The following is a 26737-nucleotide window of genomic DNA, read 5'->3' as shown; positions in this document are numbered from 1 at the left end:
GGCTAGCAACAGTTTTTGTGGCATATGCAAATATATCATTAACATTAAGACAGCAACAAATTATAAACCAATTACGTAGCAAGCAAAATGCATTCACTTAAAAAATCAATAAAAAAAAAGTTAAACAAAATTAAAATGCAAATATAATAATTCATTTCGAATGCTGTTAGGAAGGTAGCAATTCCTTTAGCTTCTGTTACACAACCAAAACATCAACTCACACACATACACACAGTCGCGTTCATTTCCGCACCCACAAACACATAGACCTGGAGGACTTCCGCTTGACGCAGATGCTTTCGCTCCGCCGCCTGCGCTGCTCTTCGTGGGCGAGAGCTTTTCTCAGTCCTTGAACTTTTGACCTTGTTTTTGGTAGGTGCCGCCTTCAGCTTTATCGCGGTCCAAGGACCGATTATGTAAGTGGTTGCACGTTATGCAACATGGCAACGGAGGCTGGCCCAGTGGCTGACAAACTGCAGCAATTAGATAATTATGATACGCGTCATTCTCTGGAAGAATTAAGATAGTTGAGTCTTCAATCAGATAGTGCTGTTAAATGAATGACTAGCGCTGTCTCCGAATGGCTTATCTGTCTTATCTGGACAAGAGACAACCGGCGAAAGGCGTCAACAGACAGATAATACTAGGAAATGAGATAGTTCTGGTAGGGGATCAAACCGGTGACGGGATCCGTAACCAACAGCCCTGCAGTCAGCTGTAATAATACCCGTGCAATTGTCTCGCCCAAGTTAACTATAAATAAATATTACGTTTATTGATTTATGCAGCCTTTTCGTCCAGTTTTAGTCTTAACTCCATTATTGATACACATAGTCGGGCCATAACGTAATCGCATGAGTAATGAACCAATATCGAGAGTACTCGTACTGTAGCACGCAAATAGCACCTTTTGTTTCTGGGGGTTTGGGGGCTTAGGGGCTTAAGGGGGCAATCTCAAGAGAAAAGCTTCGCGAAATGCAGCTAGGAATCGGTGGAAACATTGGCGTCGGCGCTCTCGGCCATGCTCTCTCTTTCTCTCTATCTCTCTGTAGCTCTCCGGCCATGTTCTCTCTCTTCGCCGGCGTAGTCATAGTCATCGTAGTCGTCGTCGCCGCGAGTCGAACAGTTGATTTTTGCACAGAGCAGAGCCCGACAGTCGAAAAAAAATTAAAGAAACATTCAACAGAACAGCAAGCAGCAAGAGGCCAGGCCGCAAGAAGAAACATTTGCAATTTAGTTAAATGAAATTTTAATAAAATTAGCAAAAAAAATTTACACTGCGTTGGAACAGTCTTTGAAGTGGCATTTAAACTAAACAGCTCCACTCCTTTTGATGCGAGCCAAGGAACCCAGACGAACCCCCAGTTAACATAGCTTAGAGACGATTTTTCCAACTGTTTTACAAGTCCTCCATTTATCCACCCATCCGGCAGGCGCAAAAGGTGAGTGGACCCAAAAGGGGCCTCCGTTAACACCCCCACTCCCCCCTCCCCTTCTTCCTCAAAAAATATGGTGTGTCTCTCTCGTCTCTCACGGACTGTGACATAACTGTCCGTGTGTGTGCGCGTGTGCCTTAGTGTGTCACTCTCAAATTGCTCATACGTCGCGTATGCCTTGAAAGAAAACAAACAGAGACCGCTGCTGCTATTGCTGCTGCTGTCATACTTTCCAGACCAAACATTCGGCACGAATAAATCTGATGAGTAAACAAAATCCCTACAGGTCTTATCCGCAATAATTGATCGATGAGATGGTGGCAAGCCCTATATTTAGACGTTTGCTTCGCGTTTGTGTGGCGCCATTCAGATTCATAGTGCTCTTTAGACGCATTGATATCGGATTCGGATCCCCAAATGGACGGTCCAATGCCTGGCTGCCTGCCCAGCAGATGCGCCATTCACGGCGCTCTGCGAATGCATTTTGAGCGTTCAGCGCGGTTCAACAAGTCAATTTGCAATCGTAGGGGTACTCTCGCAGCCGTTCCGGCTTTTTTCTATAAATAAACCTTGAATAATGCCGGCATATTTTCCCTCATGTCTTGCTGTGAGCTCCGTGAGCTCTTTGGTGCCTCTGTAAATACTCTTTTATCTGCGTCTCGAGAATTAATTTAAGCGCGCTGTCTCTCCGCTGCTGCTGCTACTGTTGCCACTGTCTCTGCTGCTGTTGATTGACTTTTTGCAACACTCATCGGCTACGTCATTTGTTGCGATTTCGAGGTCATTCAACATCATCATTATAAGCAGTAGCAGAAGCAGCAACAGCAGCAATTCAGTGTCAGCCCAACAAGTGCATGTTGTGGAATTTGCTATTTACAGCCGAAACAATCCCAATTAATTAGCAGTAAAATCGTACATATATACAAATGAATACATATTCATCAAGCTGAGTTTTCACTCCAATTGCAATTTTCATCTATTTTCAGCTAATAAAAATGTTCGCTTTGTGGTATTTAACATTTGCTGTCGATGAAATCCGGTAAGTATCCGTTCGGTGGGGGGGTTTGACAAGGACTGGACTGGCTGTTCAATTCAAATTATTGTTGTGTTGCCTGCTTTTCGGGTCAAATGTAAAGTTCGTGTAGTATGACACATGTACTTTGACATTATTTCTACATTGCAGGTTGAGGTGTTTGCTTGTTGTATACCCTCTTCTATAGGCCATTCAAAATTATGACTAACTTTTCCGTTGCACTAGAACTTTTTATAAGTAGTTGATGCTCTTCTCGAGTTTCGCTCTGCCTAGAAGGATATAAATAAATAAATAAATATAAAAGCCCGCCCACCGCTGGCGTAGAGTGTACCGTTCATTCACTCCATAAGTCACTCAGATAACTGCTATCGCAGTGGTTTCCTCCACGTTATAATAGATTTTCGCAAAAACTGCAAAACTCCCACAATCTAATCATCTCGGAAACAATCTATATACAATCTAAGCCCCAATCTCCACTCTCTCTTTCCGCACATGTGGTGGGATCGCTGGATATGGATGGGAGGTGCTAACTGGCGATCTACGAGTATAGTTTCCCTGCATTTAGCAACAAAGTTACTCAATCACTCACTCACCCCTCACCGTACACACAGTCACATGATGGATCTGTCTCGACTTCAAAAGTCAGCAGCAGCAACCGGCTTTTGTTGGTTGGCTCTAATCTCATCGTGATAAGTGCAATCAGCGCCAGCGACCCACAAACACACTCTCATACTCGCCTATGCGAACCAGAATTCGCAATTTTGGCAAACAAAACGACCAGCGGTTGTTATCTGCCGACAATTAGCGTAATAATGAAAGTGATAATTAAAGTTTGGCACGGTATTAGTTTGGCAAATCTGAAACGCCGGCCGGGCTGTGTATTTTTGCCTGGCTTTTTTTACTTATCTATTGGCCGCACGAGTTCTGCGTTTTCTTCCTCCCGTTTGGCCTACGTGACAGTAGAAATGCTTACTATTCCGAAGGGGAGGAGTACGAAAGTAATTTAAACACAGAATCTGTAAATCGTCGCATTGGAATTTGAATTTAAGTTTCATCCTTCGATGACTTGTAATATCGATTACATAGATTCCGGGAATTCAAACTTTGCAAGTGAGACCCTATAAGCTAATTTTCGATTATATGTCAACATATTAATGATAGGGAGAATAAAGGGGAGCTCCCTTAAGAGCTATAATAAATATTTGAAAGCTATAATATACTTTCAATTATAGATAATTCTTCATAATTCTGAAAAAGTGTCAGTCCGACTCTGGTCACACCGCTTGTTTTTCTTCGTCCCTTTTGCTCTTTGTATTTGACCTTCGCTAAAACCTTTTTTTAGACAAAATCTAACAAAAGCAAGAGTTTAAAATAAGCCAGTCAATTGGAAAGTAAATCCATTAATCGTATAAAAATATGTGGGTATGGCTAAATGTTCTATATAGCTAGTAATATTCGTCACACTGCTTGTTTTTCTTCGTCCCTTTTGCTCTTTGTATTTGACCTTCGCTAAAACCTTTTTTTAGACAAAATCTAACAAAAGCAAGAATTTAAAATAAGCCAGTCAATTGGAAAGTAGGTCCATTAATCGTATAAAAATATGTGGGCATGGCTAAATGTTCTATATAGCTAGTAATATTCGACGGAAGATCAAAAAGGAGTATTTATTGGTGAATAACCGGTTGACAACAATGATTCCCGGTAACACTAATTTGCATACCCTAGGGAAGGATGTTATAGGATTGAGAAAATGTTTGTTTTGTCCCAGGCTCCGTAGGTATCAGGATCGAGATAAATATATACAAGATACTAATAATACACATGAATATGTCTAAAGCGTATCAATTTGAGAAAAGGTCTTAATAAATTTCGTTTGATCTCCATATTAAATTAACGAAATAGGGTGTACAAATGTTTATACACGCATCATGTCTTCAAATGCCAGCAACATTGCGACTGTTTTTTGTTGAACTTTTTCGTTTAAACCTTGTTTTAGTCAAAAAACCAATAAAAGCAAGGACTAAAAACTAGCCAATCTTGAAGAAAATTTATTCATCAACGGCCTAAAATTATGTGGGCAAAACTAAGGGTTTTAGTTAGGTAGAATTATTCAACGGAATCTCCAAATTGAGCAATTGGAACGACTATCCTCTTTCGTTCTTTGTTTTGACCTACATATGTCGCTAAAGCCTTTTTTTTTTACCATTTTCCCTAAAGCCTTTTTTTTCGCAAAATCCAATAAAAGCAAGTAGAACAAGGTTAAGTAGAAAATTGATTCAGAGTTTTCGGAAAAAACCAAGCGTTTATTGTCAACTAATTCACAATTAATTTCATTTTTATTTGATTGCATTGTCTAAAGTCGAAGGTGAGTCGAATAGTAGTCGAAAAATGGGTAAAAGTTGCAAAAATGCGACGTTGAGAGTGGTTACTATGCTTTTTTCATCGCAAATAGGCTGTAGGCTGTATTTTAGCAGAAAAGAAGTGCAAAAAGTGTATAAAGTAAACTATTAACTTAAAATTGTGGGCAGTGCCTGAAGTTAGAAACGATTCGATTTGCAATGCAATGTATTAGAAAAGGCGTATTGGCAATTCGTGCCATGCTTGGGTGCTCCGTGCAGCGTCCGCCGTACATTCGAGAACATTCTGTGGAAGAAAAAAGTCATTGGGAAAGGAGATGAAAGAAATTGTGGCGTGGCTTTATGTTATTTGAGTTACATTTTAAGTTCTTTAATTGATTTTGTTTGTTAATTTATATTTTCTTTTTGATTTTGTTTATTTTGTAGCAAGCGTTTGGCTTGGTTATTTAGTTCCAACAAGCCTGCAACGCCCGCGTTAGACAACAAGCCAGCGAATCCAGCTCCTGCGCCCGCACCAGCACCAGCTAAGCAACCCGCACCAGCCCCGAAGCCAGAAGCAGTACCTGCTCCAAAATCAGATCCACCGAAACCTGCGGTGCCTGTTGTTACCAAACCGACAACGGTCTCAGCTCCTGCTGCAGCGCCTGCGCCGGCTCCTGTTCCCCCTAAGGTAGCGCCACCTGCTCCCAAACCAGAACTCACTCCTGCTCCAGTTCCAGTGGTTGCCCCTGCTACAGTAGTACCTCCATCAAGTACTCCACCAAAGACAGCTCACAAGATGCCTATCCCGTTGCCAAAATCCTTGACCAACTCCAATGGAAATGCCACTAATGGCAACCAAATGGGCGACGGCATGGACAAGAAGCTGTTCGATGCCGAGCAGCCAGCAATCAAGGTTCCCCAGGAGCTAAAAGACGCTAGCAATGACTTCATCAAGGGCGAGTCGAACGCCTTCATCCAGTCGATTAAGGAGGCGCAGAAGGCTGGCGAGCGGTAAGCGGACCCCTGCACACTTGGCTGCACTTATTTTTGTAGACTTTTAAGTTGTTAAATTTGATATTTTTTGTGTAAGGGGCCATTTCCGCATCTCTGACTCGAAGCAAGGCGAGCCGAGGCGAGTTCAATGCACCCTGGTGACTTCTGCTGGCGAAAATAGTTGCCATGTGGAGGCCGAGCCGCTGGCGACACGAGGCCCGGCACCCAAGTCCCCGTTGATTCGTTGCCATGCCCACATGCAGCAGCATCAGCAGAAATGTTGGATCATGATGATGATAGCATGGCGGTGGCGATGGCGATGGGGGGACCACAATTTGCCTGGTGTTATTTTTATCTCATGTTCTGTGCTTGGGCGGACAGCTCACATGGCGGCCGTCCGTCAGCTCCGTTCTCCTGCAGTTGGGCTCTGTTGCAAGTGCAAGTTTCAGTTTATTTATGAACTCTGCCCGGCCATCTGTTCTTTTTCCAATTCCTCTAATTGCACGAAATTGATTTCCCATTAATATTAATCTACCAAGCGTTTTGCGACTCAGCCACAGCCACGGCCGAAATGTGAAGCCTTGGGGCACGCAAACCACTTGCCTTGTCCTTCCCAGGTGTTCAAGGATGTGGCCACTGGCCAGGCGCTGAGTGCTTTATTGCTGGCCCCCACGAATCAGATTTTTAGCTTTTTGGCTAGCTGCCCACTCCTCAAATGCAAAATGAAATGGAAATTGAAATGATGTGCCGCTGTCGGGCCATTATGAGACCTGTCATCCGTCGGCAGTCTCCTCCGTTGTGCGTCGCCGACGTCGTCGTCGTCAGGTCACATGATCTCCCCCATGCAGAGGTTATTTTTATTTGGAAACGCAGTCGCAGCGCTGCTATGGCCCGACAATTTGTATGTTTTATTGTTTTTGTGCAGCAAATTGGCTATGCAGTTGCAGTGGCAGTGCCAGTTGTCTCCTGGTGCTACAACTGACGCGGGGAGCCTATTTTTAGGTGCCTTTAGAGCCACAGAACCCACGTCATGCCTCATGTCTTTGGGGCACTCTTTCATAATAACCATTTCCCGATGGGCAGAGGTCTTAATTTTTGCCGGCCCTCACTTAGGTGTCTCATTTGATCTTCCCATATCCCTACCCTACCTAGTATAACTGAATGGATGGATGGATATACATATGTACATATGTATATGCATACCTAAATGTAGTGTACATACACACTACATACGCAATGTACGGATAAATAGTGTGTGTTCGTTCTGTTGGCTCGCGTCTATGCAGAAAAAAAATGGATTTTGGCAAGCGTCGCTTTTGATCTGTTGGCAACATATTGTTGAACAAACAAAAGACTAGAAAAAATACATATGTAGATTACTGTTTCGAATACATACATGCAGCTTTGTATGATCTGTTGCAATCCATGGTTAATTAGTCAGTGCTCCCCATGCCTCACACGTCGAAAAAGCCAAAAAAATGTTCCATTATAACAATAATTTCACTGCTAATTGACCTGGAATGAGTGGGGTTAGGGGCGGGGAAGGAACTCGTGCTTGGCTAGCCTCAAATTGATCTAATTAATAATACAATTTTTTTGGCACTCGTTTTTCGCAGACCCCCAAATTAGCAATCTATTCTAGATTGACGGAATTGCCTGGCCTGGCCTCCAACATTGCTACCGCAATCAGTCAGTGACTAAGTGCCTCTAACACTGCGGACCGCAATGAGAGTGTTATGCAAGTTTTTCCCGCATCGTGTGTGGATAAAGATACGATTGCGATTACATTTAATACATGGAATAGAAGCCCCTCTGGCTTTTTAAATAAGCTCTCGCTATCTCGCTCGGTCTCTCTGTGGTGGCTGAATCAAGCGCGGCTTCCTCTCAAAGCAGACGCTTGTTACATGAATTTCCCCAGTTCAAAATGTGTGTGAGTCGAGTATATATGTATGTATATAATGTATTTATTATATATGTACATAGTATGCAAGCACACACATGCTAAGTGCTTTCTCAACTGTGTGTCAACAATAACGAAAATGTTGCCATTGTATTGTATCTAAAGCTTGTTTCGCGAGCATTCCAAGGTCGCTCCCCATGTATTTAGTATAGGTTTCGCTTTCTTCCTGCACTTGTTAGAAGGGTATTACTCCTGCTGTTTTGTTGTTCCACGGGAAATCCTATCCACAAGTCACTGAGTCCCCAAAGAAGGCGGCGGCTGCAGGCTGAAAAAGCTCATGGTTGGGATGAGCGCATTTACGTAATTTCAGCGCCACTCGAAAGCCGCGTCGCACCGAAAATGAAAACGAAAAGTAAATTGAAAATGCGAAAGCGTGCCCCCAACCAGTGGGATCGATGACAGTTCTGGATTATATAAGTATCCTGCGGCGGTGGCCAGCCTTTTAATATGTATCAAACGTTAATCTCAGCATATATGTATATGGTATTTCTTTGAATATCTTTGGATATTTATTATTTGATTGTTGAAACGGTCATTGAAAATACTCGAACGTTGTGTACATATGTATGTACATATGTTTTTAATGGCTGCCTGTGGAGAATGGAAAGGAAAATTCGTGTGCCGCGCGGGAAAGAAAATGTTGTGTGTGTTTTGTGAAAACAGCACATTAGTGTGGTGGAGGAGGATAGAGATCGTATAGATCGTCCGATGTTTGCTGCGCATTGCATAAATTTTCGTTGGCAACTGTTCAAATATTTTCCCTCAGTTTTTCATTTAGTAACAAATGAATATGTTCGATGTTCTGTTGGGGCTCCCTCACACCTAGATACATGCATATAACTAGATATATACGTATATGTACCCGCGTCTATGTTGTGGAGGCATTCAATATCAAGTTCAAGACTTTTGTTAGAGATCGTGTAAGCGATTATACATTTACCATCTATCTGATTTGTTTATTTGTTTCACTTCTAAGTCAGAATATCATTGTTCTTTTCGTATTATTATAGGGTATAGATCGTATGTATGTACGAAGGCGAATTTTTAATATAACTATGGCTTGCTTACCCCTTAGTCTTACCCCAATCTTTTCTATACATTTCTTTACATTTTATCGTGATATTTTCAAGAATTTTTCATTTTTATATAGCGCGGTATTAGTGCCAAAATTTATGGCTACGTCCATGGTTTGTTTTTGCCTTAGATCATGACAACCACAGCGACACGATATGCATATATATATATATATATATATATATATATATATATACATACATACATACATACATACATAAATATGTATACATGTATGTACTGTATTTCCGAAGCTGTTTATTGGGGAATATTAGGCCCCATCTGGTCGAATAATAAGCTCCCTCCGATGGTCCGCTTTAACTGTTTATTCAGCATTTCAGGAATTTTTGAGTGGGGCTTGGCTTTGTTGAATCATCCCAAATTTTGCCAGTTCTTGGATGGGAAGAGAGTAGAGTAGAGCTAATTTGTGCCACTTACTCGTACTCATACCTTTATTAATTTCATCGCGGGGGCTTCGCTCGAAGCGATGTCGTCTGCTGCTCATAATTAAGCATTGAAAACTATTTGCATTCGTATGGGTGTGGTGTGTATCTAACACACCCACCAATTGACGACGCTGCAGCGGTGGCAGGCAGAGTTATTCAAGCACACAGATACATATACAGCCTGCCTGCAGGCTCGCTCTTGTGGCCTCTCGCTCCTACACCCGGAATGAAGCAATGCAATGCAGTTTTCTAGCTGTTTGCGCTGCCAGCACTTTCCTTTTCTTTGCCAGCGACAGCGGTCCCGTCCCTCTATGTATGGATGTGTGCGTGCGTGTGGCTGAAGAGCTTTTATTGCCTGTGTTTGTGTGTGTGTTGTTGCTGTCGCCCTCTTTGGCAAAACGAAAGCTTTACTTTTTCTGCTTCTATGTCATACGTCACGTCCTACGTCAATGGGGAGCTGGGGCTGCCACTACACACACACACACGCAGGTGAGGCAGAGCGGTAAGCTGCCACTACACACAGATACGGTGGCAGAGCGGCAGCAGAAGCAGCAGAGGCACGCCAGGAGGCAAGCAGGCTTCCAACACTCGCACAACCACACCACTGCACCACTGGCCGTAGCTTTTTCTCTCTGTGTCTCTGCTGTGCTGCTTGGCGTTCGTCTGTGTGTGTGCTTTGGTGTGGTTTGAAAGTGAAAGAAGAAGGGAGCGCTGCTGTCGTCGCTCTGCCAGCGCTGGCCCCAACGTTGCTGCCTCACTGAGTACGAACTGACTGCAATCCGTTGAGTCAAAGAACAGAATAATTCTGATCATTGTATCGTTGGACGTTGAATTCTACGGTTGCAAAGGTGAGCCGTTCTCCAACCAAAAAATATATTGCAAATCAAGTGAAAATATACTAAAGATACTAAAGATAATACTTAGTGATTTTATCTAGAGTTAAATATTTAAGTTTTGTGGCATCTAAAAGATTATTTTCTGCCTAACAATCTGTTTAATCAACTTCAACAATTCCTTTGGTTTTTGTGAGTGGAGAGTGCATCCTGTTTGTGTGTGTTTATTTTTATTTTCTTGGCTTGGTGCTGTTTTGCTGTTTCCATCCAAGAAGTAATATGCATTTTTTTGTATTTTTTTTTTTATATATATACCGAGAAGATCAGCCGCTGAGTCACCTGAATACCCAATACTGAATGCATTTTTTGCAATACGTGCAATCCCAAAAGCCAAATGACAGAAAACCGGTTACCGGCAAAGCTCAAGTTTATACCGAGTATTTAGTTACGTCGTTATGCAGTTTTCAGATATTTTTTTGTTCGTGTTTTTTTGCCAAGTAGTTTTGCCAAACTAGTTTGGCCCTGTCATGGTCTGGCAAACGTGCTACCCGCCCTGGTTGTCTGCCTGTTCGTTTGTCTGTTTGTCCGTTGTGCAATTTTTGCGGCCAAATGCCAATGAACGGCGTACCGGACTGTACCGCAGAATGCAGTTTAAGGTCGGCCGTTCATTGGCTTGCACAAGAAAGTATCATTATTGCAACGTTCTATGTTATATGCCAATTCAATACCGATAAGATATTGTGGGCTTGTTAACGTGCTGTTCTCACACGTCTAATAGATAAGAGAAGAGGCGACGGCAGCGACGACGGCGGCGAAAGAGAACCACTTCCAGTTAGTACTTTGCTGGCTTCGTGCCCTGAACTTGCCCTCCCCCGCCGTGGGCTATAATAAGAATTGTTCGTTTTGAGCAATAAAATAGTCACTTTCACGGTCAATGCCAGGCGATTGCATAATCAAAATGTATAGCTTATCGTCTTCTAGATATTGTATCCGCCAATTTTTGCACAATTTACTGTATAATGCTGGGCTGACCGAAATCAAATCACAGGAATACCGAAGCGCAAGGCAGCAAATTTTCGATTATATAATCCTGCCAAGCATTGCCTGCCTACAGTTTGATGGGGACTGAGCGTGCGGGCGGTTAGCCAAATTTAGTGCCTGAACCAACAGCGGGAGCAGCCGTTTCGGGCTCGAGTTGATATATTGCCGGCTGCTAAAAATACAACCCCGCCAAAGCAAATAAGCTAAACAAAAGCACTAACATAGCCACAGATACGTATACGCATACGCATTTCCCTATACCAGATAGATAGGGTAGTACAATATGGTGGGTTCTGGGGAGATGCAATAGACAGCATACCATAGACACACCATACTATACCATACCTGAGAGCCATAGTTTCACAAAAATTCCAAAGGTATAGGCTATGGCACACACACATCAGCTGACACGGGAATGGGAATTGGGCAATTCTACTCACTAGTGAATTTTATTTAACAAACAAATAGCGTATAACATTTGTTGTACGAATTGCTTCTCTGGTACTGGCACATGGCTGTTAATTATTCAATTGAGATCCATTTAAGTGAAATGAATAGAAATGGAAAATGCTGGAAAAGACAGCGTCAAATGTATATGTGTATGTAGAAGAGGAACACGATTAACTTTTCAAACATTGGGAAAAACAATTTCCACCCCTCTAGCCTAGATAATTAACAGGCTAACGCTTCTCGTTGTATTCGATGGTTAAACAAAGGCTTTATATTGCACTATTATATAATCAAAGCTGGGGTTGGGTTTCGGTTCAGTTCGGTTCGGTTCTTTTTTGCACAGACAGGAAATGGCGACAGCCAATCAATTCCACCGAAATACGATTTCTGCCTAATTTTTTCTCAGAATTTATTTGACAGAAAATAAATATTTGGACTGGGCTAGAATCTCAGACAAATATCGAATAAACAAATCAAATTGCTGAAAAGCTGTCGGCGGTGGTGGGAAGAGAAAGGAATTCAGCATTTTCGAAGCGACTGTAGCTGAGCGAAAGCTCAACGGCAGAGACGGAAAAGAGAGAACTTTTGAAATTTTCAAACTTTACAGGACTTACCTGCAAACAAAAAATCAGATAAAGCTTTTGGAAAAGCTCATAGAAAAGCAGTTAAAAGCTTTATGTTTTACATAGTGGTTAGAGCTACATGCAAATGTAAAATACATGTAGAAACAGAGTCGTGTAGTGACAGTCCTGCTCTTTCATTTTCTATAAAGATCACCCTTATTTCCCGGAATATCTAGTACTAGTACAGCATGCATATATAGCGTCAGCCCCTTGCTGACTGTTGTATAGCTTAATGAAATGTCGTCCAACTCTCGCTGATTGTCTTCCCAGACAGCAGACAAATTTAAATCAACGACATCCGGGTAATGAGTGAGAAATGCCAGGAAAATATTTTGCGCCACTTGCTGCTCTGCAAAATAAAAAAAAAATATGCAAAAGAATATGTATTTCATTTGATGTTTATATCTTTAATTTTTACACACCTAAGAAGTTTCTATATATGGTATATGTATATACATATATATGTATGTGTGTGCGCCTTCCTAATTGAGTGTGAGATGCTTTGACGTTTTGCCAAAAGAATTTTAATTAAATTACGAGCCATGGCAGCAGGCAAAGAGAACTAAATAAAGATGAGATCCCAAAATTACTTGGAAATGCGGGCGACCAGCGGCAGGCCTCAATCAATGCTCACGCCCCTAAATACCTACCCCTATACGTTCCCCCATATTTTAATAAGAGCTTTATGTTGAAATGCTGCTGGCTGGCACGGGTATGGGCCAGTCTCAACTTAATGTCTGGCCCAGTAGGGGCCCAATTCATGGATGGTAATGAATGTGTGAACAATGTAGGCTGTCTGTCCCGCCTGTCTTATTAAAAGCTTGACCAGTTTTGGGCTGTCTGCAGAGTCAGCCGCCAATTCCTTGTTGCAATCGTTTACGTATTCGGACTAAAGCGACGACAACGCTTGCGATGTCCAATTTCCCGAAATAAATTTCGAATTATTTTCGTGCACTTTGCCAATTTCTTTGTGCAATCGACTGGCCAGGCCAGGCCAGGCCAGGCCAATGGTTTATGCAATTAACAAAGGAAGGCAAACTATTTCAGCGATTTCTCGGGTGAACGAACCACCAGAGTGGCCATAAACATATACTGCCCATTGCACTGGCTAAACGGCTGCCTGCCAATTTCGGTTTATTCGATTGTTTTTGGCATCGATTCTTTCGGAGGCAACTTTTACCATAACTTATTTTGTAGTTTCTTGGCCAGCCAAAAGCCGCCTTGTGGCTGGAAGACTGTTTGCTCACATCTCACGCTATCTAATCGGCGGGATGGCTGCTCCTCTGCTTCCTCTGATCGTGTCCCAGACGGAGAGACAGCTGCAGCCCTGATTGCCATTTGAAAGTGCCTAAGCTTATCAGGGCCAAAAGCTTATCTTGGCCAACAACAAGCTCACTCTCTCTCTCTCACTTGATCTCATTCAACTCTCTTTTTATTGGGGCTCTACCTATCTGTGGCACTCTCTGTGTTACTCTTTTTCCAGCTCTGACGGAGTCGCATTCAGTAATTTTCAGTGCCAGTCATTCGCGAATTGTTGTTAAGCCTTGACGGTTGCAAAAATCACAAAAATTAGAGAAGTCGCGCCGATTGCGTGATACCATTATAAAGCATAAAGGCTCTAATTTCTCCTAATTCAAAGTTGGTGACGCGTGTGTGATTAGAGAACGAGAGCTTCCCTGTGACACTAATGACAATAATAGGGGTTTGATAGGCTGAGCTGCTCTGCACAGACTTTCATTCTGCCACTGATCTGATCCGATCCGATTCGATCCTGCTTGCTTGCTTCCTTCGGGGGTTGCCTGCTGCATATCCTTGTGACCCCTTCGGTGGTGGTGGTTGTGGTTGTGTACTTCATCGTTACGGCGGTTGCATAACGAAATCTGTATTTTAATTTGATTTGCTTGTCATTGAAGGACCTGCCTTTCCAGTGGGGTTTTTCCTTCGGTTGTCCCCCCACTTTATGTGTATGTGTGTGCTCCAGTTTCATCAAGTCAATCTTTCATTGACTATCGGGCAGGGCACTCGAGTTAATTGATAAGTTCCAAACGCCTCTAAGTCAGCTGCCATTTATGGCCATTATTATTATCTTTCGAGATTTTAGCACTCGTAGAACTCGTATTCGTATTTGTACACCCTATAACCAGTCCCCAGTGCGTTGCAATTAGCGAAGCTCCTCCACTATCTTTAGAGGGCATTAACAAGCCTAAGTTTACTCATTCAAAGTGGAGGGCCGACAGTACAAACTCGTATGACTCCCGAATGGTAGGTGGCCCGTAAGTTTCCACAATCAATAACGGCTGCACAGACAGAGCAGAGCAGAGGGAGGAGGAGAAGGCTCAGAGGTGGGGCTGAGTTGGCAAAGTGTTTTCCATTTCAAATCAATATTTACAAAAGCACCAGACGGACGAATGGCAACTGGAGATGGAAAGAAAACTGATCGATCGTTGGCGATTACTCACCCTGGAGAAGGAATGACTGTTATTGACTTTGCCACTGACTGACTCCCTGTCTGGCCGTGTAATTGAAGCTGCAAATGAAATTAGCCAAAACAAAACAAAAGTCTGAAATAAGAGGTGTCCGACAAAGGCCGGGTCTGGGGCTGGGGCTGGGGCATGGGATGTGGTTCGGGCAAAGTAAATGAAATTTTTCACGAACTAATGTGCACTCGACATGCAATGTCTCTGGTGGCAGCCGGTTTCATTGAACTGAACTGGATCCATTCATCCTATGCCCCCTTCCCGACTTGGATCAGCCAGCGGCCAGGACTCTACTGGAAGTACTGACAGGACCGAACCTCCTTTCACATAACTCACAATGGATTATTTAAAGCCTTGAGTACACGCTTTACCCTGGTCCTGGGAAACCCGCAAGCTGGCTTTAATTTCGATTTACCGAGTAATTGATTTTTTTTTTCTCACTTGAGCCGGCAAAGAAATGGAGGATGGAATGGGATGGGATGATTGTCTCGTTCATGTCATTACCAGAAGCACATTTCACACTCTAGCACGACACTTGAAGTTGACTTGACCGAACATCCCTGTCGCCGTCTCCTTTTTTGTGTGTGCTGCTCCTGCTTCTGTCCCTGATCCGGCTCTATGCTCAACAATTCGCAGCTGCCTACTGCGTCGCGTGCTATAAATTTTATTGATTCACTCGAACGAGGCAACGGGTTGGATCTGGTCGTGGTGGGTCTGAGTGGGGTGCGCCCAACGCATCATATAAATATATCCTTCCGCATTATGTAGCCGCTCATCCGGCAACAGTTTGGGCCGGCGCCTGCGGGTAGGCAATGCTGCTGCTGCTGCAACCCTCGACCTCTCGGACCAACCCTCTCACAGCTAAAATAAAGAAATTGAGAATTTTCAGCAAATACAGCGATGCCTCGCGCTCGCTCTCTTGCTCTCTCTGTCTCTGTTGCTGTTTCTCTCTGCTGAATCCTCTCGTGTTACAAATGCCGACTGTCGGCTATGTGCGGGGCCCATGGATGCGTCAGCTCTCAGTTCCTTTCGATTTGCCGATTGAGTTCGTTCGTCCATATCCAAGTTCTCGTAGTCCTTGTAGCCCTCGTTTTCGTTTGTCGAGCAAAACGCGCGCGCTAAACATTGTGCAGACAGCCCACGAAAGAGTAGCAGTGGCAGAGCAGAGCAGAGCAGCTCTGTACCAATGCCAGTACCAGTAGTAGTCAGCCAACCAAGCAGCAGTCAGCAAGTCCTTTGCTCCCTTCGAAAACGTTGCGTAGTGTTTGTTTAGTGTAGTATACTTTTGGGCGCGGCAGCTGAAAGCCTGAAAGAGAGTTCGCAGAAAAAAGAAATAAATCCGAAAAACCGAACTAAAATATTAATATTTCTAAAATTGTTGCGTCCGTTATTTTGATACCAACGAAGCAGACCACCAAAAACACCGAAAATCATTGAAAGTCGAAAAGCAATACCCATTAAACATTAAGTCAAGCGGCGTGTCTGTGTATCTTTTTTTTGTCTGTGGGTTTAAGCGTGATCCGAAGGGAGATAAAGATACAGATAGAGAGATTATAGATCTATATCCTATAGTAGAGCTATAGCTACATTGTGATTTCATTTTACCTGCAAAAGCAAAAGCATAAAAAAAAGAAGATTAAGTGGGAATCCTCCCCAATTTTTATACACACCAACAAAAACACCAACTTTGTGACCAAGCAAACGCCAAATTTTTAAACGTTTTTGAAACTTTACAACCAATCTACAACACACACAAAAACACCTACTAAAAAATGGGTCTGTGTGCCTCCAAGGATAAGAAGGAGAAGGTGATCGAGGGCGATGTAGCCAACGGAGGAGAGCCCAATGGAACCGCAGCCACAGCTGCTGCTGTTGCTGGAGAAGATGGGTGTGTACATACTAGTAGGGTCTAGTGGTCTTGGTCTTGAGCTAGGCCTAGGGCTTCCCTTTTGGCCTAGGTCCTAGACGATGGGCGGGCATTGTGTCTGTATCCCTGGATCTGACGTCATGTGTGTGTGTCGTCGTCCCCGTCGCAGGACGGGGAGGTATCGGGGGGACTGCGTGAAGTTTTCTGTGAAAAGCCCCCAAAAATAAAATGCCATACAAAAGTTATTATTGCCCTGAACTTTGGCTGAACCTCTAGTTCGGGCTCTGGCTCTGACTGGGGGCCAGTTCGTCGCCATGTTGCTGTAGTGCGCATGGCAGAGTCAGAGCCGAGGCGTGTACATTGATATAGTGTGCCGTCGTTTGCATATTCAGCGGCAGCCGGCAAAAATGTTTTAGTCAGCCACCACCAAAAGCAGGACACCCGCCAGAGAGAAGAGGCGACACAGAGGAGCAGACAGCAACCACCGTGTACAAGGCAGCAACCGTACAATCGTACACAAGGGGCGTACGTATGGATCAGGGGTGATGTGATGGGTGATGGGATGGGTGGTGGTAATCGGTAAGAGGTGAGGGGTATATGGTGTATTGTGTGGCAGTCGCGTGCCGGCGGGACAAAGTCGAGAGTGAGCACATGGCCATAACCCCAAAACTAATTGCGGGGACAAACAAAAAGGAATTGAGGAAATGCGGGGACGTGTTGCCGTCTTTTAGGCGCCACAAACACACGGAATAACAACTTAATGGGAATCTCATATTATTTAGTGCCATATACTGCCACGCCCTAAACTAACTGTGTCCGTGTTTTTTATCCACTTGCAGCAAACAAGACACCATGGTTGACGCTGCTGTTCTCGCTAAACTGGAAGAGGGCTTTGCCAAGCTGGCCGCCTCCGACTCGAAATCGCTGTTGAAGAAGTACCTGACCAAGGAGGTCTTCGACAACTTGAAGAACAAGGTGACCCCCACCTTCAAGTCGACTCTTCTGGATGTGATCCAGTCCGGTCTGGAGAACCACGACTCCGGCGTCGGCATCTATGCCCCCGATGCTGAGTCGTACACAGTTTTCGCCGATCTGTTCGATCCCATCATTGAGGACTACCATGGTGGCTTCAAGAAGACCGACAAGCACCCGGCCTCGAACTTCGGTGATGTCAAGAGCTTCGGCAACGTGGACCCAACCAACGAGTATGTGATCTCTACTCGCGTCCGTTGCGGTCGCTCCATGCAGGGTTATCCTTTCAACCCCTGCTTGACCGAGGCCCAGTACAAGGAGATGGAGGGCAAGGTCAGCACCACCCTGTCCGGTCTGGATGGTGAGCTGAAGGGCAAGTTCTACCCCCTGACTGGCATGGAGAAGGGCGTGCAGCAGCAGCTCATCGATGATCACTTCTTGTTCAAGGAGGGCGATCGATTCCTCCAGGCTGCCAACGCTTGCCGTTACTGGCCCAGCGGCCGTGGCATCTACCACAACGATGCCAAGACCTTCCTGGTCTGGTGCAATGAGGAGGATCATCTCCGCATCATCTCCATGCAGCAGGGTGGTGATCTGGGCCAGATTTACACTCGCCTGGTCACTGCCGTCAACGAGATCGAGAAGCGTGTGCCCTTCAGCCACGATGATCGTCTTGGTTTCTTGACCTTCTGCCCCACCAACTTGGGCACCACCATCCGTGCATCCGTGCACATCAAGGTCCCTAAATTGGCCTCTAACAAGGCCAAGCTCGAGGAAGTTGCCGCCAAGTACAACCTTCAGGTGCGCGGCACACGTGGCGAGCACACCGAAGCAGAGGGCGGTGTATATGACATCTCCAACAAGCGTCGCATGGGTCTTACCGAATACGATGCCGTCAAAGAGATGTACGATGGCATCACCGAGCTGATCAAGCTTGAGAAGAGCTTGTAAATTGTTAACAGCAAACCACCAAGCAACGTTCTCCCCGGCTCTGCACGTGCAACACCATCGCCTCGCCTCCAGTCAGGGAACGAAACAATAAAAACAAACAAAAAAACAAGAAGAACAACAACAGAAACACGTAGAAATCTTCAGCTCGTCCGCCTTGTCGCTTTTGGGCGGTGCGAGCTGCCAATCAATCTAGTTTGTAGTGATTGTGGAGCAGCTGTCTGTCATAGTCCTGGCGTCTTTCGGCATTTTCGTATACTTTGAGAGATCCGTTCTACAACAACATGCAGTCCTTGCAACACTACCACCCACAACAACAGCAACACCAGAAACAACAATGGAGAACTATTTGACAAGAAAAAAACATTTGCTTAATTCAAAACAAAAGAATGTGTAACATTTTGACACTCGTGTCAAACAAAAAAAAAAAACAAAAACTTTAAATACTTTTATTTTAAGTCTTAAGTTTATAAAAGAATTAAAATTATTAAAAAAATAAAAAAAAAATAAACCAACCATTAAGTGTCTTGACTGACGATAAAATGACTCAAAAGTGTAAGTATTCTTGGCATTTTAAATGCATTTATTTACAGTATCCAAATTCTAATCGAAGATGTAGACTGTAGGCTGCTACTACTTGCACACCTTGTTCTCGGCATCGATCAGGGCGCGAATGCCATCGTACATCTCTTTGACGGCCTCGTACTCGGTGAGACCCATCCGTCGTTTATTGGAGATATCGTGGACCCCGCCCTTGGCCTCGGTGTGCTCGCCGCTAGTGCCTCGCACCTGCAGATTGTATTTGGTGGCCAGCTTTTGCATCTCCTCTGGATTCGCCGTCAGATTGGGCAGCTTGATGTGAACGGACGCGCGGATTGTTGTGCCCAGATTTGTAGGGCAGAAGGTTAGATAGCCAAGACGCTGGTCGCGGCTGAACTGCAGATACTTGCCCAGGGCCTCGACGCCGCCGAGCATGCGATCGTACACCTTGCCCAAATCCCCGCCCTTCTCCATGGAGATGATGCGGATGTGGTCCTCTTCGTTAACCCATACTAGGAAATTGCGCGCCTCGTTGAAGTAAATGCCTCGTCCGATGGGCCAAAAGCGCGAGGCACCAGCCGTCTCCAGGAACCGGTCGCCCTCCTTGAACAGGAAGTGCTCGTCGATCAGTTTCTGCTGTACGGATTTCTCCATACCGCAGAGCGGTAGGTAGCCACCTTTATATTGACCGCTCATCGTATTCAAAGCACCGGATATCATGCACTCCAGCTCCGCATACTCAAACTCGCTCAGGCAGGGATTGAAGGGGAAGTTTTTCACAGAACGTCCGCATCGGACACGCGTGGACACAATGTACTTGTTGTTGGGATCAAGATTAGCGAAATCCTTGCCCTGTCCGAAGCAGGACTCGGGGTGCTTGTCCGTTTTCTTGAAGCCACCATGGTAGTCCTCAATGATGGGATCGAACAGATCGGCGAACGTTTTGTACGCCTCTGCGTCGGGGGCGTAGATTCCCACGCCTGAGTCGTGGTTGCACAGCCCAGATTGAATGCAGTCCAGCAGCGAAGAATTGAAGGATGGTGTTGTCTTCTTTTTCAAGTTGTCAAAGATATCTTTTTTAAGGTGCTTTTTCAGCAACGATTTGGAATTGGAGGCAACCAGTTTCTTGTAGCCCTCTTCCAGCTGCGCCAATGCATTCGAGTCTACAGGCTTGCCTCCCCCTGTCTTGCTCGCATGTCGGCAAAAAACTTTAAATGTCTCTAGGCGAAATGGTCGTAGTCGCAGCATTATTTTAAATTTAACTGGAATTTTGAAATGAATTAAATTAAATAAATTTAAATTATATGTGAACAGCTGAATTTGATCGATATGGCAACGCCAACTACTGTTGCTGCACTCAAGCGCTCTATCGGCATAGTGTTGCACTACTGCTGCCGTCTCGTCTTATCTCGCTCCCTTCCGCCAGAGAGCGCACACCGTTTTTTATAAATATTTTGACGATTTTCATTGGCTGAAAAAAAAAATCACGTAAAAGTTTCCGTTACAAAAATCGATATTTTATTTTTTAACGATATTTCATGTTTAACTAAGAACTAATGTATAGTGTGTGAGAGAGAGTGAGAGAGAATATGTAAGCGAGTGGTAGGCGTAACGTAGAATTTCATTTGTTTTTTATGGTTGTAAACATGATTCGATCTCATCCAGATTCGGCAATTTGTATGAAGTCGCAAACGCTTCATTCTGGGCGTTATACACATCCATATCCACCACAAATACCCTATATGTATACATTTATCCTAATACATATAAAATTGCTAAATCTTGTTTTCTCCTTTCATCTTCGACGGCTTCCTGTAATCGGAAGAAAACCCGTAATTTTATGGCGTCGTTATCAAGGATCAAGGACTAAGGATATTTTCTGGAGTCATGTTATATCTTATATCTTGTTTCTGTGCTATTTGGGGACCGATCTGGGCCACGTCATTTCGTGACCGTACAAATATCCTGTATCGATTGTTATGCAGATTTTTTTAACTGGTTGCTTCACACACATCTGTGTTGGCGCAACTCCAAAATATCAAATTCAATTTATAAAAAGAATTGTTGGTAGCTATTAAAATATTTGTAGCTTCTCCTAACTGTTCGTTCGCACAATTTAATCAAATGTTTCTGACTGTTGCCTCGTAAAACAGAATGCGACAAAATTTTAATAGCTTAAAGCTTAAATACCAAATAATGAAGTAATGAAGAATAAATGTGCCAACAACAAACAGCACACGAAATCACACATGTGGCGCAAATAAAATAAAAATCAAATCCAAACGGCAACACCTTCCCAATAAAGCATCGTTATCCTCATTATCATTATCAACAGCTTCGAGCGAAAACCGGATCTGGAATGTACCAGCGACCAACCTACACATAAAAATTCATTAACTATATTAAAACAAGCGCAAATTAGAAATGCAATACCGTGAGCGGTGAAGATTATTAGCATTTTTATCTCATAATCTCCGAATTTTGACGCTTTTTGCCACCGTTTTTGAATAGAAGCCAGCAACGAAATGAAACTTTACATTTAAAAAACACTTCTGAGGCGCAGCCGCAGTCGCCGCCAACATTTTATGTGTGCTTTAGCCGCTTTTGTTTTTGGTGAAAACGTGCAAATCCCATAATTTAATTGTTTCAGCATTTGAAATTCAAATTTATGCGACAACAACAAATCGAAGGGGAGAAAAAAAAACGCTAAAATAAAACTAACTTCAAATTAGTCAAAGCAACTTTGAACTCGGAGTCGGAATGGGATTCGGTTTCGTGTGGCCAGTGAATTATTTCGCGCTGGGATTGATTATTAATAATCTATGCAAAGTTTTCTATGAATGGGATTCGTTTTGAAAACCTTTGAACCAGCCGCCTTGGGGAGTGGGGTCTTCCAGTTAGAAATTCAGCTTCTTCTTTCGAGTTTTCTTCCAATGTTGCCTGCCTGGTGGCTGCACTTAAAAACTTAATTAAAAATATTAAACACGAAATGTTTGGCGCCACCGTTTAGGAAACGCTCAAAGCGGACCGCACACATGCTTGGCCGCTTATCAGCTCAATTATGCAAGCTAAAAGGCAGCCGCCGCCGGCCCACAGACAGATTTGTCGCATTTGACACGATAATGCACACAAGGAATGACCACACCAAAGCCTCGAAAGCCTCTACTCGGGCTCTCTGTTAAGGCCGGCCTCAGCCTCCGTATCAAACTCGGAGCCAGCTCCAACTTCGGCCAATGGCCATAAAAGGTGCGATAAAACGAAAATTTCACAAGACGGCAGCAGAGCAGCCGCCACCAGAGTGAGCCACTTCTACGTCATCTCCTCTTCTCCCTGGACAGTGGAAAAGTGAGACAGTGGAACGTGGGATGGTGGTCGTGGTCAGTGGTCAGTGGAGGACCGGCAAAGACCAAACAACCTGAAAGCCGTCAAATCGCTGCTCATAATGGATGCCTTATCTTTCAAGAATTGTTTTAACTACTACCGGAGTTGGATATTTCTTAGATAGCTGTGTGTGTATTCGTTTGGCTCTATCGAGAATCGACGACGGCTGGTCACCCCATAATGGAGAACATTAATTTGTCTTAGACTCGGACTGGGGCTCGCCAAAGCGGTCGGTCTCAGCTCTGTCTGTTCGGCAAGTTTTTGGCTGGCATCGTCGATAAGCAAAACCTGTAAAAACGGAAATGCTGAAGGTTGCGTTGCCCGCAGTCTATATTTGTAGTTATGCATTAAGTTTTCATTTGATTTATTTTTGTTTATTCTGTCCAAATACAATTAAAACTAATTAACAAATTATTTGATTGTAGCTTAGTATATCTTACATACATACATATGTATAGGCCGAAGGCCTCGTTGCTAGCGCTCTGCTTAATTAATTGTAATATTACTATATTTCCAAAATTATTAAAAATAATTTTAATAAAAAAAAAGGACAAAAAAAAAATATGCACACTGCTCTCACAGATCACAACAAATGCTGGCATCCATTCCCTTCCTCTTTTCAATAGGCCAAAATGGCAGAGATGCTGAAGCTGTTCCGTTTGGTGGAGGTCGTTGTGCGTGGCGTGTTTGTGATGCTTGAGCTTGCCGGGGATGTCGATAGCTGCAAAGCGCTGACCGGAACTGGAGTAGGCACCTGACAAAGTGCAGAAGGCAGCGGCATCGGTGGAACTTGAGGAACTCCACAAAAATAGGCAGCTGCAAAGTTCGGCGTGGCATAGCTGAGTGGATGGCGATGATAGGGCGAGAGGCTGGGGCTAAGGGAAGCCGCAACCTCAGCAACAGTTGAAGACGGATAATAGGGTACTGGTGATAGACTTCCTTGTGAGTCCTGCTCACAGTCCAGGCGCTGGCGCTTCGATTGCGGCGATTCGCAGCTGCTAACGCTGGAACCGTCATCCTCCGATTCCGGGCTGGAATGGGAGGTGCTGTTAAGCTTGCGCTTGCACCGCGACTGTCCCGACTCGCGAAATCCTTTGGCAAAGGGATTATTGTCGATCTTCAGCTTGGTTATGCGATCGTTCTGTATTAGGAAAATAGAAATGGGAAAAGTAAGTAAACATTCAGGAAATTCGAGCTAGCTGGCGTCAGTGAGTGTGAGTGAGCCGTCGCGTCGACCAAGCAGCACTTGAAAAGTTCGAGACGGATCCTTGTTAGAATTGTCGTGAATGGAGACAATCTCAAGTAGTTTCCGAGGCGACACTTTTCAAATGTGGCAATTAGACTGGGACTCCCGCAGAGCCTTTATCCCGTCAATCTTCAATGAATTGGTCGTGGTCTGTGTCTGTCTCTGTGTCTGTTTACCCACCTGATAGGCTGTGACTGCTACGAACTCCGTCTCCGGGAAGATGAATGCCTGCTGCGGGGCCCAGGGGAGTTGGGTGAGCTCACTGCTGCGAATGATGTGGAGGCGTGGCTGGTACTTATGCATGCTGGCCAAAACAATCTGAGGAAGAGAAAGAGAGAGATCAATGATTAGATACACTAGAGCATGAGGGTTCGTTATATTCTAGCTTACATGTCCGCTGCTGTCCAGGGTATTGTTGGTCAGCTTCACTTTATTGAAGAGCAGGGCTTGCGACTGCCAGTGGGCGCCTGTGGCCGGGCTGTCCGGATGCAGATACATTCGCTGGGGGCTCTGCGGTTCGGCTCCTCCAGCCGGAACCCACTGGGAGCCGGAGAACTTGTAGCGGCAGTCTCCAATGGGCACCATCTCCAGGAGCACGCAGTAGCTGGCCTCCTCCTCGAGTCCACTCAACGAGACCCGCATCGAGGGGAACATACGTCTGCAACGAAGAATAGACCTTGATTAAGTGGATTGCCACGAATTGCATATAAATCAGGGCCGTCGGGGCTATCCCAAGCGCAAAAAGAGGCGTCACGGGGCATCTATTCCAACTCCATGTTACTTGATTTTTGATTTGTGGCCCTGCCTAGCAAGTGTGTAATTATGGAATCAGAACGGGCAGCGGGGAGTCTCCGCAACGTATCGATCTAAAACGGAACGCAAACATATCCCTGGTCCCAAAACAATGCCACTGACACATGATTAATTGTGTTCCCTTGGAGAATCTTTGGCGATAGAGGATGAAGAGGGGAAGACCAAAGACCAGCGGAACGGGAGCGTGAGCGGGTGCGGGAGCGGGAGCGGGAGCACCGCTTGGCGCCAAGCAATTAGAAAAGATCTGAAGTCGACTTAACGGCTTCCAAAACGCTGAATGTGCCACTCAATGCATATTTAATGAGCCGAGAAAGTGACTGCGTATAGAGCCATGCCCAGATCCACGAAGACGATCCGCTGCTCATATTTATGTAAATTTTTCTCGGTTCGGTAGTCGAAATCCTATATCAGAAATACTCGTATGTTGTGGCCCACCCCAAGATAATAGGGTACGCGCAGATGGGACGGGACGGGGACGGTGACGGAGACGGATGGGACAGTGCTGGACCTTTGTGGACAAAGTGTGAAAAGCGCAGGTAGATCAGAGTTACCGAAACCCGATTGTCAACGCCGAAAGAATAAAGATTTTTATGAGCGAACCGGCGACAGAGCGGCGTCTTCGTCGGCTTCTTCTTCTGCCGCTGCCGTTGCCGCTGCTGCACTTGTCACTCTATGCGATCCGAGCTCCTGCTGCGTTCTGAATTATGGCCAGGCGCCACATTAGGCCAGGGATAGGGACGGAGTCGCAGCCGGAGACTGGGAATGGAATGGAATGCCCATGGCAATGGGCATGGTCAGGGTTTCCAGCAAATATTTACATAGGCTAGGCCGCACTTGACTTTACAAGTTTGTGGAAAATTCGAGCTCTCGATCGCCCCGCTCTATATTTGCATAGGATAGGATAATGTATGTAGACTGATAGTTTGAAGTTCTTGGGAATAGGAAAAGGAAAGTAGAGGGGAGGAAACATACCTGCCGCTTTTTGTAATGATCATTTCGGTGCCGATTTTATGAAACTGTTGCCACAGATCGTTGTTCTCCAGTTTGGCCTCCACACCGGGCAGAGAGGGGCGGTTGGGCAGCATGATTTGCGGTTGGGGCATGTTGAAAGGCAGCATCGCCGGAAAGGGATCTGAAAGAAGTTGAAGAGAAGTGGAAGTTGTTTGGTTAGTTCGTTAGTTTGACAAGCCATCGTTTGCTTTTCCATAGAGCGCAAAGCTCATGGGAAGTTATGTCATAGCCGATTAGGCAAGGCATGTCTTAAAAGATCATACAAATTTAATTATTTATGGTAACTTAAGGAGAGATGCCTGAAGATCAAATGATATTCGACGCTCCAACATTAATTTCCCGCCGGGATTTGATTAACTCCACTGATCCACGATCTTCACTTGCACCTACCTGGAATGCGTTGCATTATCTGCTGGCGATAGATCTCGTGGGCCAGCTGCTGCTGCATCCGCACTTCTATTAACTCTTGCATCGATAGCATTTCGAATAACTTCACAAAACTCCTACTAATCGACTACTCAAAAAAAAAGATAATCTGCCAATTCGGGCTTCACACTTCACTCGTATCGCTTTGCTCTGTCTCTGTGGAAGATGCGATGCGCTCTCTGGTTTGGGTTCCTTAACGCACGACGTGTCGCAACGAACTGATCTGGAGTGGCTCAGCGGCGATGCTTAGCTCAGGGCCCGTCGTAGCCAGTTTTCTCGGTCTGGGTTTCGTGCTACCTGCCAAACGAGTTCCGGCGAAGAGCGCAGCCGATTGGCCGGCGAAAACCGACGCCTACGTCGAGGTACTATAGCTGACTCGCTCTGCGAGAGATCGGTTCCAGAGCGCCATTTTGTTGGTGGAGACTGAGAGACGAGGACTGAGAGATGGCAGAGGAGAGCAGCGTTCGGGCCGTGCTGCGTAGAGTGGCGAAGTTAACGCTTAGCCCTGTTGATTTTCATCAGCCGCAGTGTTTTTCTGCACCACTGCATCTCATCCATCTCCATCTCCCTCTTGCTGGCTCCTGCTCTCCCTTTCGCTCACTCGATCACTGTCAGTCGTCAGAGGGGTCTGGACATGGACGTGGACATGGACGTCGACGTGGATGTGGATGTGGCGTAGCTTGTAATTCAGAAGTGAGATTTTCCACAGCGCGCCTGTCTGCAGCAGCGCTGTCTTCTGTCCCAGCTGCTGCTGCTGTTGTTTTTTCTTCGTTTTCCTTCTTTTTCCTCTCTGCTCTTTGTTTCTTTTCTTTGACGCTGCCGGAAAAT

At 44.9% G+C, this 26737-nt stretch overlaps 3 protein-coding genes across 5 annotated transcripts; 1 reads left to right on the top strand and 2 right to left on the bottom strand.

Annotated features, from left to right (window-relative positions):
* The first annotated feature begins 1285 nt into the window (after nucleotides 1-1285).
* Nucleotides 1286-18830, top strand: LOC6603018 (arginine kinase). 3 transcript variants are annotated; one of them, XM_002028003.2, is made up of 4 exons: nucleotides 1286-1442; nucleotides 2423-2475; nucleotides 5253-5819; nucleotides 17412-18830. In XM_002028003.2, the coding sequence occupies exons 2-4, from the start codon at nucleotides 2432-2434 to the stop codon at nucleotides 18493-18495; spliced, it is 1695 nt and encodes a 564-aa protein (XP_002028039.1). In that variant the 5' UTR covers nucleotides 1286-1442; nucleotides 2423-2431; the 3' UTR covers nucleotides 18496-18830. The 3 variants fall into 3 exon arrangements, with proteins under 3 accessions (XP_002028039.1, XP_026849495.1, XP_026849494.1); XM_026993694.1 differs by lacking the exons at nucleotides 1286-1442; nucleotides 5253-5819; XM_026993693.1 differs by lacking the exons at nucleotides 1286-1442; nucleotides 2423-2475; nucleotides 5253-5819 and adding an exon at nucleotides 16463-16593.
* Nucleotides 18831-19052: 222 nt separating this feature from the next.
* On the bottom strand, nucleotides 19053-20304 carry LOC6603019 (arginine kinase). Its single transcript, XM_002028004.2, has one exon. It carries the CDS (start codon nucleotides 20278-20280, stop codon nucleotides 19126-19128), a length of 1155 nt encoding a protein of 384 aa, XP_002028040.1. The 5' UTR covers nucleotides 20281-20304; the 3' UTR covers nucleotides 19053-19125.
* A 2679-nt stretch (nucleotides 20305-22983) lies between these two features.
* LOC6603020 (T-box transcription factor TBX6) lies at nucleotides 22984-26085 on the bottom strand. Its single transcript, XM_002028005.2, has 5 exons — nucleotides 25874-26085; nucleotides 25445-25604; nucleotides 24050-24317; nucleotides 23840-23977; nucleotides 22984-23554 (listed from the first exon to the last, which is right to left on the bottom strand). The coding sequence occupies exons 1-5, from the start codon at nucleotides 25962-25964 to the stop codon at nucleotides 23033-23035; spliced, it is 1179 nt and encodes a 392-aa protein (XP_002028041.1). The 5' UTR covers nucleotides 25965-26085; the 3' UTR covers nucleotides 22984-23032.
* Between the last annotated feature and the right edge of the window lie 652 nt (nucleotides 26086-26737).

Source organism: Drosophila persimilis, unplaced genomic scaffold, assembly GCF_003286085.1.
Source record: "Drosophila persimilis strain 14011-0111.01,24,50 unplaced genomic scaffold, DperRS2 tig00000868-arrow-arrow-pilon, whole genome shotgun sequence".
Lineage (NCBI taxonomy): Eukaryota > Metazoa > Arthropoda > Insecta > Diptera > Drosophilidae > Drosophila > Drosophila persimilis.
The sequence above is the reverse complement of the archived record's forward strand: the minus strand, read 5'-3'. Positions and strand labels throughout refer to the sequence as shown.

What these genes read in the sequence shown, in the direction of transcription:
- LOC6603018 (XM_002028003.2), top strand. Translation starts at nt 2,432, where the DNA reads ATGTTCGCTTTGTGGTATTTAACATTTGCTGTCGATGAAATCCG. An exon ending in TTTGCTGTCGATGAAATCCG is followed by an intron (nt 2,476 to 5,252) that starts GTAAGTATCCGT and finishes TTTATTTTGTAG; the next exon opens with CAAGCGTTTGGCTTGGTTAT. An exon ending in GCGCAGAAGGCTGGCGAGCG is followed by an intron (nt 5,820 to 17,411) that starts GTAAGCGGACCC and finishes ATCCACTTGCAG; the next exon opens with CAAACAAGACACCATGGTTG.
- LOC6603019 (XM_002028004.2), bottom strand. Translation starts at nt 20,280, where the DNA reads ATGCTGCGACTACGACCATTTCGCCTAGAGACATTTAAAGTTTTTTGC.
- LOC6603020 (XM_002028005.2), bottom strand. Translation starts at nt 25,964, where the DNA reads ATGCTATCGATGCAAGAGTTAATAGAAGTGCGGATGCAGCAGCAGCTG. An exon ending in ATCATTACAAAAAGCGGCAG is followed by an intron (nt 24,318 to 25,444) that starts GTATGTTTCCTC and finishes TCTTCGTTGCAG; the next exon opens with ACGTATGTTCCCCTCGATGC. An exon ending in TAGCAGTCACAGCCTATCAG is followed by an intron (nt 23,555 to 23,839) that starts GTGGGTAAACAG and finishes TTCCTAATACAG; the next exon opens with AACGATCGCATAACCAAGCT.